This window comes from Pholis gunnellus, assembly GCF_910591455.1.
Source record: "Pholis gunnellus genome assembly, chromosome: 21".
NCBI classification, from domain to species: Eukaryota; Metazoa; Chordata; class Actinopteri; order Perciformes; family Pholidae; genus Pholis; species Pholis gunnellus.
Window position 1 is genome coordinate 2,699,651 of NC_136548.1, and position 20,512 is coordinate 2,720,162.

General features: G+C 41.2%; 1 protein-coding gene across 2 annotated transcripts in view; it reads left to right on the forward strand.

The window, feature by feature from the left end:
* The first annotated feature begins 8,820 nt into the window (after nucleotides 1–8,820).
* The window catches only part of LOC306712820 (uncharacterized protein), a 50,609-nt gene continuing 38,917 nt past the window's right edge, over nucleotides 8,821–20,512 (forward strand). For both annotated transcript variants that reach the window (XM_079182241.1, XM_079182242.1), the window contains exons 1-15: nucleotides 8,821–8,871; nucleotides 9,926–11,211; nucleotides 12,127–12,325; nucleotides 12,423–12,784; nucleotides 13,452–13,577; nucleotides 13,659–13,856; nucleotides 14,642–14,782; nucleotides 15,624–15,884; nucleotides 16,507–16,687; nucleotides 16,795–16,961; nucleotides 17,078–17,221; nucleotides 17,368–17,546; nucleotides 18,893–19,065; nucleotides 19,236–19,460; nucleotides 19,579–19,688. In XM_079182241.1, coding sequence (XP_079038367.1) covers nucleotides 9,937–11,211; nucleotides 12,127–12,325; nucleotides 12,423–12,784; nucleotides 13,452–13,577; nucleotides 13,659–13,856; nucleotides 14,642–14,782; nucleotides 15,624–15,884; nucleotides 16,507–16,687; nucleotides 16,795–16,961; nucleotides 17,078–17,221; nucleotides 17,368–17,546; nucleotides 18,893–19,065; nucleotides 19,236–19,460; nucleotides 19,579–19,688 — 3,741 coding nt within the window. In that variant the 5' untranslated portion in view covers nucleotides 8,821–8,871; nucleotides 9,926–9,936. The remainder of the gene's footprint in view (nucleotides 8,872–9,925; nucleotides 11,212–12,126; nucleotides 12,326–12,422; nucleotides 12,785–13,451; nucleotides 13,578–13,658; nucleotides 13,857–14,641; nucleotides 14,783–15,623; nucleotides 15,885–16,506; nucleotides 16,688–16,794; nucleotides 16,962–17,077; nucleotides 17,222–17,367; nucleotides 17,547–18,892; nucleotides 19,066–19,235; nucleotides 19,461–19,578; nucleotides 19,689–20,512) is intronic.

Here is a 20,512-nt window from a genome sequence, read left to right on the forward strand (position 1 = left end):
ATTACATATTCAAGCTTGTTAAGGATTTTCATTTAATAAAACTCTGTTCCTTTCTCCGTAGGGTCAGAATTCTTAACTTATGCTTGATCTGGCTGGTGAATGTTTGTGTATTTGCTTCAAACGTGGAAAGGATAAACACACCGGGACACGGTTTCAAAGGAGGGGGCACATGTGTAAAATGATATGAAAAGACTTTCATCTAAAAGCTTGTTTCTTGGCAAACTGTACATTGATAATAGATAGATGATTTATTTATCATTCAGTGCAACAAATGAAAATCAACTATGTCAAAATAATATCAATAAATTGAAACTACATATAATCTACAGCTGTGGTCTTTGTGATCATTTTGCATCTCTATGTAGTCGTTTTGCATTTCTATCGGGACTTTGACCTCTTTTTAGTCGTTTATCTCTTTGTAGCCAAGGGCTATTTTACATTCAATTTCAATTCAACTCAACTCAATTTATTTTGTGTAACCCAAAATCACAAATTGTTCAGTGCACATCTTTGTAGTTGTTTTGTGTCTTGTGAGTCATTTAGTGTCTCTCTGTGGTCTTTTTGTATGTTTTGTGATCATTTGTTTATTGGTGTTTTTAAGTCACACCACCACAATTTTATGATTGAATAAAATGTATGAAGCATTTTATAGGAACAGTAACCACTTTTGATCATGTCCCAAAAATGTGGTCTCAATGTTGAGAAACATAAAATGAGCTTATTCTATTACCTTACGGCCCTTCAAATGAAATTGTTTCATAAAAATATTACTTTAAGCTATATTCAATTATTTTTTTGTGTTTACCGTAAATGCAGCAGTACCACACTTCTGATTCTTTACCACTGAACAAAAGCCAAAGTCATCATTTTTTCAAAGCCAAACAAATCTAGTTTCTATGGAAACAGAATTTATCAAGCAGCACATGGATGACAGTTTACTCACACGAGGTAAAAAAAGGTAAAGATTGAAGTATTTAATTGTGTGTCCTACCATACAGCGGAGTAATTGTGTTTTAAACTAATTATAAAATTAGCAACATATTTTATATTTTAACATTATGAAGACTTACAGAAAACCATGAAATCCCCAATTTAGTCTTATTATTCTTTATATCAATATTTCCAATGATCCACAAAGCTTGATGAATTATAAGATAATAAATAAATAAATACAAAATAGATAATACAAAAAATAAAAAGGGAAATTGTATTGAAATGTTGCTGTAAAGACATTCAGTAAGAACATGTGGTTACAATATGAAATATGTTTGTATATATTATTATATATTGTTATAATAAATATTTTTATGAAAACTATAAAAACAAATCATGTTATAGATTTTTTTAATCTTTTCAGATCTTAACATTGTAATGATTATCAATCTAATTATGTGTACCGGTTTATATGTATTACTTACTCTGATGGTTATAATTATAATTCATAGGTTGATTTTTTCAAATGACTGTAGTTGCCAAAGCACCCTTCCAGTTATTTTTACATCTCTTTGTGGTAATTTGATTAACTTTCAAACATTAAATGTTAACAGTGTACATACAGAAGTTCAGATATCACTATGGTCTGCATTCTATCACCTTCTCACTCTGACCCTGTTTCTGGTCAGACCACCTGGTCATGATGAGTCCATGCTGCAAATATTGTGTTTGATTGTGGTATTGGTCGCTCAACCTATTCAACAGAAACCAGTTAAACTGGGTCCATTAGCTACAGGGAGTGCTCTCATTTGACATTAATGGGTTTGTGAGAGGAGAAAGGAAGAAACATTTTCCAGTCTATGAAACATCATATAAAAAGTATAGTGGAATCAAACTGTCGGAGGTTGTGTGTGCAGATTTAGTTGTGATATGTGCTGTTGTATGATCTTTACATCAAGTAAGTGGCACAACTTCTTTCCCTGTTAATCTTAACACCAGAATAATCCTCAGGTTTAACAACACGGACCACAGTGATGGAGCTTCAACAACGAGACAAACAAGACACAAGAGACAAAGGAAAAAACTAAAGAAATGAACCATTTCTTAGAAATAGGTTGACTTTTAATTGCTTTGGATTTGCTAAAACACACAATGTTATGGCACGTTTGAATCATCAAATCAATGGATTGGAAAATGTATTTGGGGAGTGGATAGCCTCCATTACTCTGCTCTTCATTCTCTTCTCAAAAGCTGCAGTGTTTTCAGGAGTAGGCCCACACTGCTTTAGCCTTGCACAAGGGGAGTATTTGGAAATGTGTCAGCTCTTCATTACTAATTCATAACTGCACCCTAATGTCCCAAACAGCTCCAGCAGAATTACGGTCCACATGTGATTCTTAGGTGTCTGTCTGTCTGTCTGTCTGTCTCTTCGTCTGTCTCCAGGGCTTCAGGTTTCACCTCACACCTATTGTGCCTTTCCATTACTTGTTGCCAGCCTGCTGAACAGTGGTTGTGTGCGCACACACAAACACTCCTACACCTTCCCTGGGTCACGGGAACATGATACTGTTGATGGGGACAGGGATTAAGTTCAGTGTAGTGTTTGGTCTTTGTGGCTCCTGCCAGCACTTCACACTGCAGCAGCACTGTGTTGGTATTTGATGTGATGGAGAGTCAAGTCCAGTGGTGGAAAAAGTATAGAGATTTCATGAATACATGAAATGCATTTAAAGTCAACATTTAAAGTAAAAGTGCATAAAGTAAAGGTTTTTATGTATCCTTTATTTAACCTTAATTTAACAGAAAGATCCCATTGAGATGCAATATCTAACGTAGTAAGTAAAAGTATACCCTTTATGCAGAATTTATAAATATAGCGATGTATTTTCTTTTTAAATAATGCTCATACTCACGTACTGTGCTGTAGAAGTATTACTCTACCTTCTGAACTATTTATTCAAAAATTCTACCAAATTTTAATAATGTCCTTTTTTAGGGATTACAATGATATTTGCACTCACAGTTAAATCATGTGGGGGGGGGGGGGGGGGCAGATTTGGGAAAATGACTTACAAATGTGTTAAGACTCACAACTAACTAAATGGTTTCATATTTGTCTTCTGGCCACTCACTTTACACTACATGTCATCATCATTCAGCGGCAGCTAGCAGAGCCACTTCCTGTTGCAAGCTCAACCTTGACCTTTTTCTGGAAATTATTGATTTTTGCCTGTTTTTATTAATTACCCCACCCCACCCTAGCCTGCTATATATATATATATATGTATATATATATGTGTTTTGAGTCTTTTTGTATTTAGTTTGAATCACTTTATGATCTTTTGATTGATTCAACCAATAGGCTAATGTTAACGTTCAAGTAACTTCATGATAGTGGAGTATCTAATAATACTGCATTCAACTGTTAACATGGAATGTGTCAATGAAATGATAAAAATGATATAAATTCATTGGTTTTATATGCGATACCTCTACAAACATACAGTACTGGTAGTGATTAGAGCTGAATGAAAGCCTCTGTATGACTATAACAGCAGGTGGCAGCACTGGCCTGATGTTTCACTGCAGCTGAGGTCAACTCAAGCACTACCATAGTCTACTACTCCTACTACGACGATTACTACTAATAATAACAATATTAATAATAATTGTAGATAAAATGGGAACACACGTTAGGATCCCAGTATGTGGATATTTACGTGGAAAGGCTGAAGACTCACCGCATCATAAACCTCACGAGCAGCTATTCCAGGTGAAATATGTGACATGCTGCAGACACATCAGTTGAAAAGTTCTTTATGGTACACTCATGGATGTCAGTTTATCTTTTCATATGAGACAGTACCTTGAGACAAAGGTGATATATGAAGCTTACATTTTGTCAAACTAAAGGACCATCTGTTTAAATATGTATACTTTTAACATATTTTTACAGATATAATATTTTATTAATTGTATTTTTTGCAATGATTTATCTTTTTTTCATTTCTACAGTTATGTAAAAACCAAATATCTTTTTTTTTTTTTTGGGGATTTTGTATACAATGTTAGAATAAGGGGGCACGACTACAAATAGAAAACCGAACCAACACAGATTTGTTGCATCACGCTCTAGTTTATATATGTGCTATATCTATCTATGTATATTTGGTAATAAGAAGTAGAATATATACAAATATTACTCATGACGTGTTTTTCTGTTCACATCCATGAGTGAGACAAGCAAAGGGCGGGTTTCAATCAAACTGTACTGCGAGAGTAGCAATGTATGATAGTTGTGACCGAGGATTATATTTGAGAAGATTATGGTGTCTGAGGTGAAAATAGAATTGAATAATTACAAATTGAGAGAATCTGCGACCATTAAGGTACTTCAAACCCCAGAGAATGAGACACACAGCACAACAATGTAAAGGGAAGCAACGGTGTGCAAAATGTGGAGGTCAACATGACCATGGCAAATGTGCTAAGGATGCCAAGTTGTGGAGGTGAGCACAGTGCTGCCTAAGGTGAATGTGTGATACTAAGAGAGTGCAGAGGAACAGGATTGTAGGGGAGAAAGAGAAAAAATAGGAAGAAACCTTAAGGAGAGCAACAGAGGAGGGATCCCTCTATCAGGATGGACAGAAGTGTGATATATGTCATGTGTACAGCATGAACAACATATCAGTTATAACACATTCAATGCTGACAGAAATTATTCATATGAGAAAATTACAACTGCTATACCAACAGAAGTGGATATAATAGAATAACAATGATAACAAAAGCATAAATAGTATCGGCAATAGCAAAGTGACTAATCATAGCAGACCAGAGTCCAGATATGGAAACCTGACTCCGGTAAAGAAGTTAGTAATGAGCATTAATGGGACATGAATTCATACAGAAGGAGAGACAGAAGAGGAGAGAGGAGCTCAGTGTATCCTAGGAAATCTCGGCATATAGCAGCACATCTAGGGGCTGGTCCAAGGCAAACCTGAGCCGGCCCTAATTATAGGCCTGAGCCAGCCCTAACCATAGACCTGAGCCAGCCCTAACTATAAACCTGAGCCAGCCCTAACTATAAACCTGAGCCAGCCCTAACCATAGACCTGAGCCAGCCCTAACTATAAACCTGAGCCAGCCCTAACCATAGACCTGAGCCAGCCCTAATTATAAACCTGAGCCAGCCCTAACTACAGACCTGAGCCAGCCCTAACTATAAACCTGAGCCAGCCCTAACTATAGACCTGAGCCAGCCCTAATTATAAACCTGAGCCAGCCCTAACTATAGACCTGAGCTAGCTCTAACTATAGACCTGAGCCAGCCCTAACCATAGACCTGAGCCAGCCCTAACTATAAACCTGAGCCAGCCCTAACTATAGACCTGAGCCAGCCCTAACCATAGACCTGAGCCAGCCCTAACCATAGACCTGAGCCAGCCCTAACCATAGACCCGAGCCAGCCCTAACTATAAACCTGAGCCAGCCCTAATTGTCAGCGTTATTAAAGAGGAAAGTCTTAAGCCTACTCTTAAATGTGGTGAGTGTGTCTGCCCCCTGGACTGAAACTGGAAGCTGGTTCCACAGAAGAGGATCTTGATAATTGAAGGCTCTGGTTCACATTCTAATTTTTAAGACTCTCGGAATCGCAAGTAAGCCTGAATTCAGAAGGTGCCAGGGTTACTTGTGGTTCATAGGCTACCATTGCCATAGTCTATATTGTACTACTAGCCTTGTGTTACAAACTGGAGTACCCTACTTGGTGTTGTCTACGGAGACACAACGAAAGTATATAAATATGAATTGATGGGATTGAAATACTTTTAGGTTTGTGATGATGTGTAGACATAAGTGCCGGGAAAATAGAATATAAAAGACAGCAGGTATTAGTTCTCTTGAGCGGATAATTCCTAACGGGTTACCTCGCTTTGACTAGAATAAGCAGTTTGGGACCTTTTGTTGAAGAACTGCAACATTGTCATCAACATGTTTTATTCAGACATCACTTTTATTATTACAGCGTTTATTACTATATTACCATCCATGCATACATAATACATTTTTGTCTTAAGAGTGAGTTTCTGATTCCCAAGCTGCAGTTTACCAATATCTCCTTTTTGACATTGATTGGTTTTCTTTGTAATGAAGCATAAAGGTCCATATGTTCAGCGTGGACGTTACAAGTTCAGCTCAACAGTTTAAATTTGAACTTAATTGGCCAGTGGTTTAGAGAGAATCCCAGCTGTCTAATGGAAACCGAGTGATATTAAGTTTTGTTCAAAACGCCCCAAACAATCACAGACAGATTGAGAAAGTTGAGGTTGAATTGTTTCTTATTCATATTGTTTTGAATGTCACGGTAATATGGTATGTTGATAAAGATGATGAATACAAAACAAATGTCTTGTTCTCTTTTGTGTCTTTTCTAGGCTTTTAAAACTCTGTAAACATCCTGGCAAACAGTCTGACATTCATTTTTCATAAGATCTCTCTGAAACCTGTGAACTCGATATTTGTATATTTGTGTGCGAACTATCTGTTCTATCAGACTAAAAATACAAATATATATAACGTTTAACGTTATATTGTTTATTAGGTGGTGACAGCTTTACTATTGATGTTAAATATTCGCGAACAATCTGACAAGACAAAACTCCAATCATCAAGAAGCAGAACGCTGGGATAAACGATTCCTTGTGGTTGACGTAAATGATATTGTTGAGCAATTTGTGTATATCAACAGTCTTTTTAGAGTAGAAAGTTCGGATTTACTATCTTTGTCATAGAACCTGAATGCAGCACACGCTAGCTAGGTAGCCGGCTAACCCAGTGAGACAGTGAGCATCTTATGAGTTTCACTTCTTCATTTCAGACCATATTGCACTTAATTGCAACTGTGTTAACATTGCGAGACTGTGGCTATTAACACTCGTTATTAATTGACTAATAGGATTCATTTTGAGTTACATTGCATCAGGACACTTCTGGTATTATTTGCTAACGCTAGCTGGCATAGCAGGTTCGCTAGCTGCAGTAAACATTGGATCTACATTGCCATGATCATCTGCTTCAGCACAGACACGCAGGGTGTATGAAAACGAAGATGCCCACTCGTCAACTGCAACTAAAGGGAATTGTCTGGCACAATAACAGGTAGCTGGATAGTCAGTCGTGCTTAACCAGCCATTTTAGTTATTGTTGCTGCTATTGAGTTTTACAAGTATTGCTTGAACATAGTTGGTGGTAACAGAAACTAACGTCACGTTTGTTTCTTTAGATGCATGCGCTTTCTGTTCTCAGAAAATAGTAACTTCCACAACTCCCCATATTTTATAATATATTAGTCACCTTAGCTGTTAATGGAAGGAAATTGAGTTGTATTTTCCACATTTATTTTAGAGCAAATCAAATATTTCACGGCTATATATAATGCTTCATTCGTTACATGTGATATTGTTAAAGTTACATTTCGTGTGTGACTTTTCACCAGGAAGCATGCAGACAGCAGGCATATAATACATGCCAAGCCAAATCATCACTGCCTGCTCTGTGTCTGTGTGAGTGTGAGAGCGTGAGAGAGAACTAAATAAACTATGCTAGTAAACTATGCTTGGTCAGTGAGCGTCACAAGCCTGTGTTGTAGGAAGTTCAACATGTTCTTGAACCTTGTGACCTAATATGTTTACTGATTAGTTGCATTACTGATTGAGGCCTGCTGTCAGCCACCTTCTCATCACTGTTCTCTCGTGTTCTTGTCCTCGTTATCAGTTGCAGTGCTTTTCCCCTGCTGAAAGCTGCAGCCCTCGCTGTGAGGAGAGAGGAGATGTGATGCCCACATCTCAAACTGAACAACACGGTATGTTGTCAGTGGCTGTTACCAGTAACCATAGTCCTTCTAGATGGGGTTTTCTTAAATGCACACAGCTGTTTTCAGTGGACTATCTTTGTAAATCTGCATGATTTTGTCTTGAAGCAGAATAGTTAACCTACCTCATTGTATGAAATCAGTGTTCAGAGACGGTGGGTCAGAGGTGCATGTCATACAAGAGAACACTGTGCTAGAAGATACAAGTCTAGGGATGTGGCGTCAAGAAGAAGGTGGCTTTACTATCGTAACTATTGTGCTGTGAATTCCTCAGTGGTACAGAAGGAACCAGCCAATTACCCAAAGAAGTGAAGTGGTAGATGTGCTCACATGTGACTGTGTTGTCACAACACAGTTATCTAGGGATTAAAAGTGCCAAAGTCACATTCTTAAGGTCTGTTTTGTTTCCTCAGGTCCACATATGTTTTCACAAGTGACTGGGCAGTAACAGTGTATTTGAACACATGGCTTATTACACAGCTGTTGGGATGAATCAGCTGGGTCCAAGCATGTAATGTGAAACTCAAAGTTAGTTTCTTTCCCCTCCCTTCCCCAGTCACATCACCCCCCAGGCTTCTCTTGTATTGTTTTCCTTCTATTTTGTCATTGATGTGCCCTTACAAACCAGTTTTACCTGCTTTTATTACCGTGTCTTCTGGTAAATATCCGATCAATAAGTTTGTGTCTCTGCAGATATCCTTTGACAAACAGACCTAAATGAATTAGTGCCTCAGACAAATAGATTAACCGTAGGTCATGAAAGGCAGAATGCTGCTGCTTTGGACTGCGTCATGTTTGCCCCTTATTACTGCTTTGCCTGTGAGATGAGGCATAACCATTTCCAGGAATATGAGAGTGTGGCTGTGGTCACAAAAAGCCATTGACTTGAATGAGCTTGCCAGTTACTTTCAGTTTCATTTCTCTGTGGCTTGGCTCAGAACGAAACACAGCAGGAAAGGAGGAGGTGGGGGGAGTATAAAAGCTAAAACAAGAAGGTTGGTGGCTAAAACACAGCAGTTCAGCCTCTGGGAGCGATGCGCAACAGACCTAGTCATTTGAAACTATAGGTAAGATAGATCTGATCTCTCTCTTACTTTACATGCAACTTTCTGCTGTTGACTTTTATCCATGAGCTATATATTCTCATATTTCCTATATAATGTTCATGCCATGATCTATCTTTATTTTTGACAAGCTGGGGTCGTATCATAGATGGGTTGGCAAGTGTAAACCTGTTCAACTTGATGGTATCAATGCAAACATTATGTCAGTCAGAATCAGCTTTATTGGCCATGTATGCATACGCATACAAGGATTTTAACCCTGGTTTTGTCAGCTGTATAGTCATAATCAGACAACAATGATTCATTGGGTGTGCCTCTGTTGGAAGGGAATATAATCCACCGTGACCAAGAGCTGTCCTCTCTTAGTCGACTGATAAGTTGTTTTTGTATTAGTCCAATAAAATGTCTCCAGTTGGACAGATGTTCTTAATGCTTTTTTCATGCTGAAGGACTTATATCCAAGAAATGTATGAACACATCTCTGATAAACAGGACATTTAAAGTGGTGCTTTTGTGGAAATATTTTGTTTTACAGATCTGTTGGTTATATCAAGTTATTGATAAGTCGACCAAATTGAATGAGTGGAAGTCTACTAGAATTCTTTGGTGGAGGACTGCCCTAAACCAAGATACTCTATGTACTGAGTGAGACATTTTGCCGTTGAAAAACAAAATTGGCAATGCTCGCTGGAGGTATGGTGCCACTGTTACTACAAACATATCTTTACCATTGCTGTGCCATCATTTATTTTTACCGATCAGGTGGCATACAGCATATGCTAATATTGGCCGATATATAGGCCCAGACATTAGACTCTAAATGTCACCAGTACATTTCAAACAATACTTAACCCATTTATATACAGTGTTTAGGTATCTGCCCCCTCTTCTTCTCTCTCTGACAGTAAGGATCATTCTCTGTTTAACTTGTGTGTGTTTTAAACACACTATTTAAACCACATGAATTGCATGGAGCTTCTTAGTAAGAGCACATACTACTGGTATACTACTTTTTAGGGTTTATCTGTAATTGATGGTCTCTTTTCTCCTTTGATAGCATCACTCAAAATGGAGAAGGTTCTGAAGAATATAGTGGCCATGGTGAAGGAGCACCCAGCTGGGATCCCCCTTAGAAAGTTGGCTGTGTTCTACAGCCAGACATACCACAAGAACCTGACTTTAACCTCCCTGGGCTTCGACTCCATGGCTAGCTTGGTGGCCTCTCTGGACAGGGATCTGGTTGTGGAGGGTGAACTGGTTCGTCACAAGACCCACTGCCGTTCAAGGCGAGCTGGAGCCGGGGCATCGACAAAAGCTACAGAAGACAGCAAGAATATGGAGAGGGTTTTGGAAGATATAGTGGCCATGGTGAAGCAGCACTCAGCTGGGATCACCCTGAAAAAGCTCTCTGTAACCTACAGCCAGACATACCACAAGAACCTGACTTTAACCTCCCTGGGCTTCGACTCCATGGCTAGCTTGGTGGCCTCTCTGGACAGGGATCTGGTTGTGGAGGGTGAACTGGTTCGTCACAAGACCCACTGCCGTTCAAGGCGAGCTGGAGCCGGGGCATCGACAAAAGCTACAGAAGACAGCAAGATTATGGAGAGGGTTCTGGAAGATATAGTGGCCATGGTGAAGCAGCACTCGGCTGGGATCACCCTGAAAAATCTCTCTGTAACCTACAGCCAGACATACCACAAGAACCTGACTTTATCCTCATTGGGCTTCGACTCCATGGCTAGCTTGGTAGCCTCTCTGGACAGGTATCTGGTTGTAGAGGGGGAACTGGTGTTTTCTAAGTACCATCATCGTGATAGCTGTGCTGGCGCTGGAGCTGGGGCATCAGCAAAAGCTACAGAAGAGAAGATTGAGAAGGTTCTGGAAAATGTTGTGGCCATGATGACAAAACATCCAGATGGGATTCCTCTGAAGATGGTGGCTATAGTCTACAGCCAGAAATACTGCAGAAACCTGGTCTTAGCCTCTCTGGGCTTCAAAACGATTTCCTGCCTGGTAGCATCTTTAGAAGGAGATCTAGTTGTGAGGGAGGAAGTGGTGTTCCATAAGATCCACCAGCCTCCAGATCAGCCTGTAGCTGGGAAGCCAGCAAAAGCCACCGAGGACATCAGGCCCGCAACACCACAGAGAACTGAAACACTTATTGGGAAGACTAGCGCTACCCCAAGTGCTACAGTGCCTCAGGTGGATGCCAGCCCTTATTGTGTGCCTCCCACCAACTCTTTATTCTCCACCCACTGTCTCCCGGTTAACCCACTCTTAACTGCGTCCAAGCCAGCGGAGAAGTTGACCCAGCAGCAGCTGTACCAGAGGGTCATAGAGGTCAGTTATGAAGACAAATATATGCACCACAGAGTATTTTTCTGTCAGGTTTTTTACTCTGTTAGCATTGGTTTCTAATGTATATCTGAGCACATTTGACATGAAGGCAACAATAATGCAATAGCACTCATTTAACCTTAGCTAGTAATGACCCGGACAGCTCATGTTTCATCCGAATGTGTTACTAAAAAGTTGACATTTCACATTGGCTAGACATGGGGTTAATAACAGTCCAAGATGCTACTGAGGCTGGCGCTAGCTTGTTAGCAAGTCAAAGTCGCAATCCAAATGGAAACCCCACAACCAAAAACCTTTAAGTCTTTGAAAGGGTCAATAATATATAGTTGAAATTGTTAAAAATGCTCATTAATATCCCAAACAGCTGGGCACTAGTTTTGGAAAACATTACTCTGTAGGAAGCTGTGTATTTGTTCGGGCCTATTTTCAGTCGCAGATTAATACACATTTGGTGCTCTAAGTAGTAAGTATTAGTATGTAGGACTGGATCAAAATAAACTCTTGAGAATTCACCTACTTACTGCAGTCACCTACTGTAAGATGCCTAAGAACCATTCACTGGTCTTCTGATAATGTTAATAATGTAACGTGGGTGCCGTGGAACATTTTGAAACAAAAGCTTTAAATGTCTTAAGTCAGTTCAGTTAGAAGTGTCAGACAGACAGATTACTAGAACCGGGGGCAAGGTGTTAATACTTAAAAAGGTCAGAAAATTAAGATTTCAGAAATAAAATATGAAGCTAATAACTTGTATATAGTGGATGTTTGAGCATGTCTTCAACATACTCATCTAAAAACTGACCCTTGACATTTACAGCATGGAAAGTAATTGCCACTGTCTACCTTTGTACTGTATGCAAACCAGCTGGCCAGTAAACGTTTCTTTATGTGTTCCAGGTGATTAACAAGTACCAGTTGAGCGCTCCATCAATGGACCGTTTACAGACCTGCTATCTTCAGCTGTTTGATGCACAGCTTCCTATAGCACAGTACATGTCTCTGTATGACAGCTGGGAAGCTTCTTGCTCTAAGAAGCTTCCCACTCAACCTCAACCAACAGCAGATCCCGAGACTGTTGTATTGCAGTCAACTGCAGGTAGCCAAACATGACAACATTCACTTTCATGCATTAAAACAAAGATGGTCACTTCCGTACTTCTAAAACAAACATGTTTTGACATATCCTTCCACAGTAGCACAGGATCTTACGAGAGAGCCTGAAGCAGAAAACCTGCAACAGTCCATCGTGTCCAACTTCCTCTCTAGCTCTGACTTCCCAGCGCTGGGGGCAGACGTGAGCTCGACCAAAGAGAAGAAGAACAAAATTAGAGATGTAACCAAGAGAGAGGACAGTGTTGCCATCTTTAGAGAAGCTCATCATGCCCAGCTGAGAGAGGTCCATGGTGCTAATATGCGGGCAGTAGAGGCCATGGAGGAGGATGAGCTCACAGGGAGGAGGAGGAGCAGAGTCCTGGATCAGGATTCGGTCAACAGTCTGATGGAAGATGTGATACGAGACATCGCCGCAGAGGGAGAGCTGGTCACCAAAGAGAAGGTGAGGAGGAAGAGGACACATCTACTGACTGCTAACGCTCTTCTGTCTGTATGTTAAATATGAAGCGAGAGCGAGCTTAGCTTAGCATAAGGAAGAAGCAAGAGGAAACAGCAACCTTGGTTCTGTCCAAAGGTAAAAAATGTATCAGCTCACCACCACTTCTAAAATGTAACTAATCTAGTTTAATTCATTCAACAACTCATACAACTTAATCCTGATGACTCTGTTGGTTGCCTGGCAACTTCATAGTGATGACAAGAAAGGAAGTCACTGCACTTGTCCAAGAGATAGGTCCAGAGATAGGTCCATGACACACTGGGCTAAGAGGGTTGTCCGGTAACCGCAGGGTCGACGGTTCGATCCTCGACTGGGATGTGTCGAAGTGTCCGTGAGCAAGACACTTAACCCCTAACTGCTCCCCGGGCGCTTTTCAGCAGCCCACTGCTCCCTATAAGGGATGGGTTAAATGCAGAGGTCAATTTTCGTGTATGTGTAAAAACGTATATGACAATAAAAAGACATCATTATCATCATCATTCTTCATCATTATCATTATCATTAGCTACTAAAAGGTAGCTCACGTATCCGATCTACTTATTTGCTACTCAAGTGGCTAAACAAACTACTGCACTGTATCTCATTTCCTCATTGTCCTCGCTGTATCCAGGTGATCTCCAGGGTGTGCAGGCTGATGCAGATTCCCTCTTTGGATGCAGGCAGGATCAAACACTGGACGCTTCCGGCTTTAAAAGATCTTCAATACGTCACGAGAGAGATCAACATGTTCATCGAGGTTGGCACACATGCGTTAACTAATACTTGTTTTGAGGTGGATGTTTGGTTGCTATTGAAGTATTCTCTCTCTTTCTGTCAGTCTAGTCTAGCAGTGACATCCGTCTGTACCCTGTATGAGCTGGGCCAGTCACTGGCTGGACTGAAGGACAAGAAGCATTATGAGGAGCTGAACCTGGGGCCCCTCTGCAAACTGCCCCTCATCCACCGCATGTTCAAGATAGACAGTAACACTAAGGATGATGATATCAACCAGATTGAGACAATTGACATCCTAAAGGTAGGACTCATATTTGATGAAACTGGTACTAAACATTCACCAACAAATATAGTGTAGATTATACTCTTTTAGAGCTTTGCATTCAAGCTTTACAGTTTTATATCACATAATCTGAGTCCCTTTGTGTGTGTGGACTGTTAACTGTTGAACCAACAATGTTCTCTGCTGGAATATGTGGATCTGGTAAAAGGCAATGAGCCATGTTTCACAGGTATGTTTTCAGATGATTTGACATTAACTGATTCTGATCTTTTACGTTTCATAATTCATCAAATTTGATAACGGAGGAATCCTACAGCCACAGACTGTATGTTTGAGCCACATGAGCTGAACATGTTACAGAGCAGTCTGTTTCGTGCTGAATGCTGATTATTATCAATACACCTGAGAAAGCATCTTATTCATCACATGCACCAAGTCAGTAATACCCAACAACTCAGAGAATAGCAAAACGAAGTCTAAAAAAGGGCTGTGTTCCATACTGGGGTTAGTAGGCAGCACAATGTCTCAGTCACACGCTGAGGCTTTCCCCACACACGTTTCTAACCAAGTGTGCCATGATGAGTCCACAAGCACTCTTTTTACACCTCACAGAGGTATACAGTGTCTGTTCTGACCGTGTCCTCATGCCTCAGTGTGCAGTAGTGTGGATGGAGCCACTTCAAAGTCGCGTTTGCAGGCCAGCTATCTCTGCATGGTGGAAAATTCGGGTCAAGCCCTATTTCTATCTCGTCTGAACTTTACATTCTCTTGCCTAATGTGTCTACTCTGTTTCCATTGTTTAGCAAATTCGTGTGTTTAGGAGGCAGCAGAACAAGCCAAAAGTAGACCTGGCTGAGTTTATGAAGTATCTGGCCGACCACTACAACTGTGACTCTCCCTACGAGCTGGGTGTCAGGATACACAGCATCGGGCTGCCCATCGCGGTAAGACACACAACCTACTGCAACCTGCCAGGGCAGTTTACTCCTGAGTTATGTAATTGTACCACAACAGTGTAACTGGTATCTTATTTCACCTGACGAGTCTGTGTGTGAGTCATCATGACAAAATGTGGTCATGGAGGTGTTATGTCTGTGGACAGATTTTGTCACGTGACTGTATCTCAACTGTGCTAGATACAGTCGAGACAATCAAAGGGGTGTAGTTGAGATCAAAGCGATGCAGAGTTAGAAGATGTGTGAGGGTGCTGGGGGTGGGGGGGTGGGGGGGTAGGAAGTGGGGACGGGGCTGAAGCAAAATGGTCTCTAGTTTTTTTTATTCTGCAGTTATTTTCCTTTTCATTATATCAGATTGAGTAAATCTCTCAACAGCAGTACTGCTATTCAGTTACATAACAAAAAAAATCACACAGTCACTTTAATCAGCAAGTGGCAAGAAAGACATGGGAACTTGGCTTGGGTCTTAAGGAGTTGCTGCATTTATTAACCACCAAATAGCCGAAACTGTACACACACAGCACTGCTACGATCAAAGCTTTAGTGTTCATGCTAACTTCATTCTCACTGCCACACACAAGCGCTCGCTCTCTTGATCGCACACTCGCAAACATTACACACATAACCTGCGCACTGAGTTATTGCTTAAAGGAGTTTGATACTTTTACAACACATTTTGCTTAAAAAAAAAACATAAAGACATTTTTCCAATGCTAAAGCCAGACAGGGAGTCCACTGAGGTACAGCGGGCCGCCGGGCTTTCAATAAACCCTGCTTTGTTCTTATAAAACTTGAAACTTGTTTAACAATGCTTCTCTGTCCCCTTCAGACCATGATGAAGGTGAGTCGATGTGAACACTCCATCATGGAGCAAGCCAGGGAGCTCATCCAGAAAGAGCTGGAGGAGGAAACCTACGAGCGGCTGAGAAAGATAAAAAAGAGCGTGTTTGAGCCGGTGCAAGGAGCAGGTTCCTTCTCCTCCACAGGCAGCCTAGACCTCAGGAGAAAGTACGCCTCCATGCCGGCAGCCGAGGTGTCGCTGGCAGTCTTCTCAAACGCAGAGGGGGTGTTCAGTCCCAGGATGGCTAAGGTGGGTTCTACGCACTGACAGGTGTGTTCTGTCAATTTATCCGATGCTTGTTCAGCAGCATCAGACACGCTGGCTCAGTGGCAGTGTGGGAGTTTTGTGTCGAGCCTTTTGGGAGCTCATTGGTTATGACACCCTGGTTCTGTGTCCTTAAATTGCTACTTTAAGCTGCTGGGTGTTAATTCTGCTAAGCCTCCCACCATGAGCCTTGAGGGGATAACAAAGAGTTCCAGAGCTCCTCTCCAGTTCAACAACAAAATGTCACCCTTAACCCTGCTAGACATTAGATTTGTGGGTTAACTCTTTATGACAGTCGTCTACTTGTACATGTTCTGAAATGATCTTTTAGCATTTTGAATAATCATGAAGATGGATGGATGGATGATCCATTCGTTTATCCTCCTGTCTGGAGGTTACACCATCACGAGAAATCCAAATCGTCTTTGCTGACCTAGAAGAGTTTTGAACATAGCTAAATAATAAGAAAAGAGAAAATACAGAAATACAGACACCGCTACACACTTCTAGTGGGTCAGACGTGATATTCTTCTCAAAAGTCATTTGTAATGTCATGTCAATGATTACCATGTCTGTGACACATACCTTTGTTTAATTTCCAATCCAGCACATCCAGAACTTCCTCCTGCAGGTGTCGGGTAACCGGCTGGCAAAGGCTCTGTTTCAGCTAGCCATCTGTGGAGGCTCGCTGGCCGTCCCACTGGACCTGGTGCCCAAAGACAAGGCATCCAACAGCACAGAACAAACTAAGAGTGAGGACAAACCCACCAGCTCCCTCCCCAGTGAAGGTATTAATGCAGGATATAGTGCTTCTGCCCCACATATGAACTCATCTGATAATGTCCTCTTGATGTGTCTGGTCCACGTTAGTCTATGATTTCTTTGTGTCTCTCAGCCAAAGTGAAGCAGTACCTTAAAGACGGCCTGTCCTCTCAGAACACAGCCATCACTTTGGCCCACATGGCGTCTTTGGAGAGAAAGTTGACCAAACACTTCCAGGTCAAAGATTTCCTCTCTTTAGAGCAGGGCAACTTTCTGGAGTTCCTGGTTAAACACGTTCAGGTACAAGTTTTTTCATCTGAAAAGCCTTTTATTTTGTTAACTGTCAGACTGTTAGATCTCCTGATTTTGTCCTCAGGGATATGATACTAATTCATCCTGTCTGTGGTTGTGTGCAGCTGCTGCAGGACACACTGGGCACTACTTTGCTTCTGGGCAGCGGCAGCATGGAACTTGCAGGCAGTGGTTTCAGACCCACCAGACAAGATGTGTTTGAGTTCATCACACAGTGTGGGGACATAACATCCACTGATACAGATGAAGTGAGTCATTTAAAGGCACACACGCAGCTGTTAAAACATATACCTTTTAAGTACTACAACAAAGCTCTTCCCTTTCTCTGTTTCCCTGTCGAATAAACGTTCTAGCAGGTGACAGGAACATTAAACATTCACCTTCCTTTTCCCAGCTCTTCCACATTGAAACAGCACTGAGAGCCCACTACAGGGTCCGGGACAGTCGGGACCTGGGCTACGGCACTCTGCAAATGCTGGCAGGCCTGGTCCAGCGTCAGAGAGGGCTGGCCGGAGGAGGACTGAGCCAGGTCTACTACGAGTCAGCCCTGTTTGCCAAACACAGCAAATTGAGGTTAGCAGTTTTTTATCAGACGGACAAAATAGGGAGGTACAGAGAATACGCATGGGCGATTATCCTGGTCTAAATATGTGTGATTAACGATATTATCCTGATGATCATCAAAATATGTCGCTCTAAGACAAACAGCAATCACTACACCTTCCATTTTTATTAAGGAACTAGTATTCTTATTGTATGTGATATATATCTTTTAGGAGTGAAAATCCTTTTTTGTGGAAAACAAACCATCTTAAAAGTCATTACAAGTATATAAGAAATACTGGGATTCAGTTTCTTCTTACATGATAATTCCTGTATTTTATACGATGCAGCATTTTCCTAAAAACAACAATATAGAGGTTCATACAAAATAATCCCTCTCAATCAATTTCCCAATCTTATTTTGCTGTGTTAACAGCACAGCTGAGGTCGGGACTTTATCAAAACGTAGCGATCACGTCCCAAAACTATTTTTTATTGCGATCCGCGATAAAATCGTATATAGTACCTGATGCACTCTGATGCACGGGGTTTAAAAGCAGCATGATGATACAGAATATCTTCATGGTCAAGGACAGACATGAAGGTTGATGGACATCCTTTAATTCTATACTAGAAGCCTCGTTTGATTTTTACATGATGAGTCAAACGTTGAATATGAATCTTGACTGTCTGCTGTCCAGCCAAATTCTAATGACTCAGCAAGAGTAATATGAGTGCCATTTAGAGTTTTAATGGCAGGAAAGTCACTGGTGGAGGTGGTTCTGCATTTATAACTAGTCTGTGATTAAGGAGTGTTAATTGGAAAGCATCAAAGTCAGACTGAAGACGAGTCAGGGCCTGGTGGGCTACTTATGAATTTGTATTTATTTATTGTCTGAATGAATGTGACATCTCCTATCTCGTACACTGGAAGGTGGCTTTTATTTTGAAGTGAGTTCTTAGTCCCTCACAGTAATTCCTAGTATATACATGTACCACAGAACGTGGGTCTGATGTCTTCTATTCCTGTTTCCAAACTCGACACGTAATCTGGGTTTGGTGCTTCCCTCCTTTGGCTCTCTCTAGGCTCTGTCCCTGTTCCCTGCTCCAGATACAAAAGCACACACCTCATACGTCACACACTCGCCCTCTTCTGTTAAGTGTCTGTGATAGGTAGAGAGCTAGAGAGAGAGATAGCAAAGAGCAAGAGAAGTGAAATGCCAAAGTGGGTCTCATGCCGGCGGCTTAAAAGAAAATTTGTGAAAATTTGTATTTGAAGTTTCCTGGACCAGGCGATTTATCGATTTATCAGCCTCCCCAACATATAATATCTAATATCTATGTCCTCCTGTCTCCCACATCCCCCCTGTGAACAGTGCAGAAGGTGGGGGTGAGGCAGTGGGGCGCCTAGGGGAGATGTCCAAGGCCCAGGCCCTGGCCAGCTTGCTCTCCTGCCCTCTGCTGGAGGATCTAAGCGAGTGGAGTCAATGGGAGCTGATCTTCAAACCACTTCATGGCTCCCTCAGAGATTTCATCGAAAGAAATGCAGGTAGGATGTGGCTGGATCATTTCTAGATACATGTACTCCACCTCTTCCTGTGCTGTGAAATTTGAATTCTGCTCTGTGTTCCTCAAGCATGCCCATTTGATGGAAGAAAAATGTAGTAAATGTTTAACGTTTTTGTGGGGAAATATGGTTGTTTTTTATTTACTAAACAGCAAATACAGGCCTGGCAGCGTTGGAGGTGACACCAGGTTTGCTCCTCAGGATCACCACACACACAGGAGACAAGCATTTCTCCAGTGCCACTATGACCCTCGACCACGTCGGCACAGCCGGCCACCTCCTGTCCATGGTAGTAGCTGATGGGATCGTGAATGCTCCCACCGCCCTCCTGGCCAATCACATGCAGAGCTCCCTGGCAGCAGCTGTGGCTAAAGAAGGTAGTGACGCATCAGGACTGATTTAAGTTCACCTTTGTTTAAAGCTGGAATAATGCGTTGTATTTTGAGTGCAGCATGTGTGTGTCATCATTACTGATATAATATTTGTGTTGCTTAGATTTGTCCCGGGCTGAAGAGGATGTGTCATGTTACAGCAGAGTGGCCAAATTCCTCTTGGCATGTTTGACACGAATCCCCACGAGAACCTGCCAGGCGCTTCTGAAGCAGGTCAGTCACTACACTGGAGAGTTCAGGATCTAATCACATAGCTTCTGTTTGACCATTTACCATGTTAAGTTAATCCCCTGGCTCCTTCAAGAAGGCTCAACAAGAAATAGTTTTTTTCTTTGTATATATGTATAATTAGGAAATATTCTTCAGCAAACCGATGGAGCACAGCTTTTTTCTTCTTACTTCACTTTGTTTATTATTTTTCTCATTTAAGAAACATTATAGACAAGGTGTGTGTGGTTTGGGATAAATACATTTTATAGCAAATGAACAATACAACAAATTCACAGCTGCTCAAGTCTATATGTTATGAAAGGTTGCCATTCACTGCTTAGATTATCCTTAGGTCCTCGGAGAGCAAATCTTATCTTCAGCTTCAAAATCTGTAGTGTATCTCTAATCCGAAGTTAAAAGGAGGAATCCAAAAGCAATTCAGAATATATATATATTGTATATAGTGCTCTCTGCATATCAAATTTAGATCCTAGCTGATCAAATGAGGCAAAAACTTCTTCAGTGTACAGATCTGTAAATTAGACAATACTCTTCTCATGCCAGACCAAGAGGGAGCCGTTATGAAGCGAGGGGGGAAACTGATGATTTGCTGCAGCGAGCCAGCCCTCCAGCCAAAATGTTTCTATATACGTAGAGACTGACAGCTTTTAACAAACTAACACAAAACGAGTGGGCAGCTTTAGCCTGTCAATTTAACCTGCTCGCCTAAATCGCCTAAATTGCTGAGTCTTACGGTTGTCATGTCAACCGTTTTTTACTTACTGCAGTTTGTGTTAAAACTCTCCTCTTTACATTAGACACAGCAT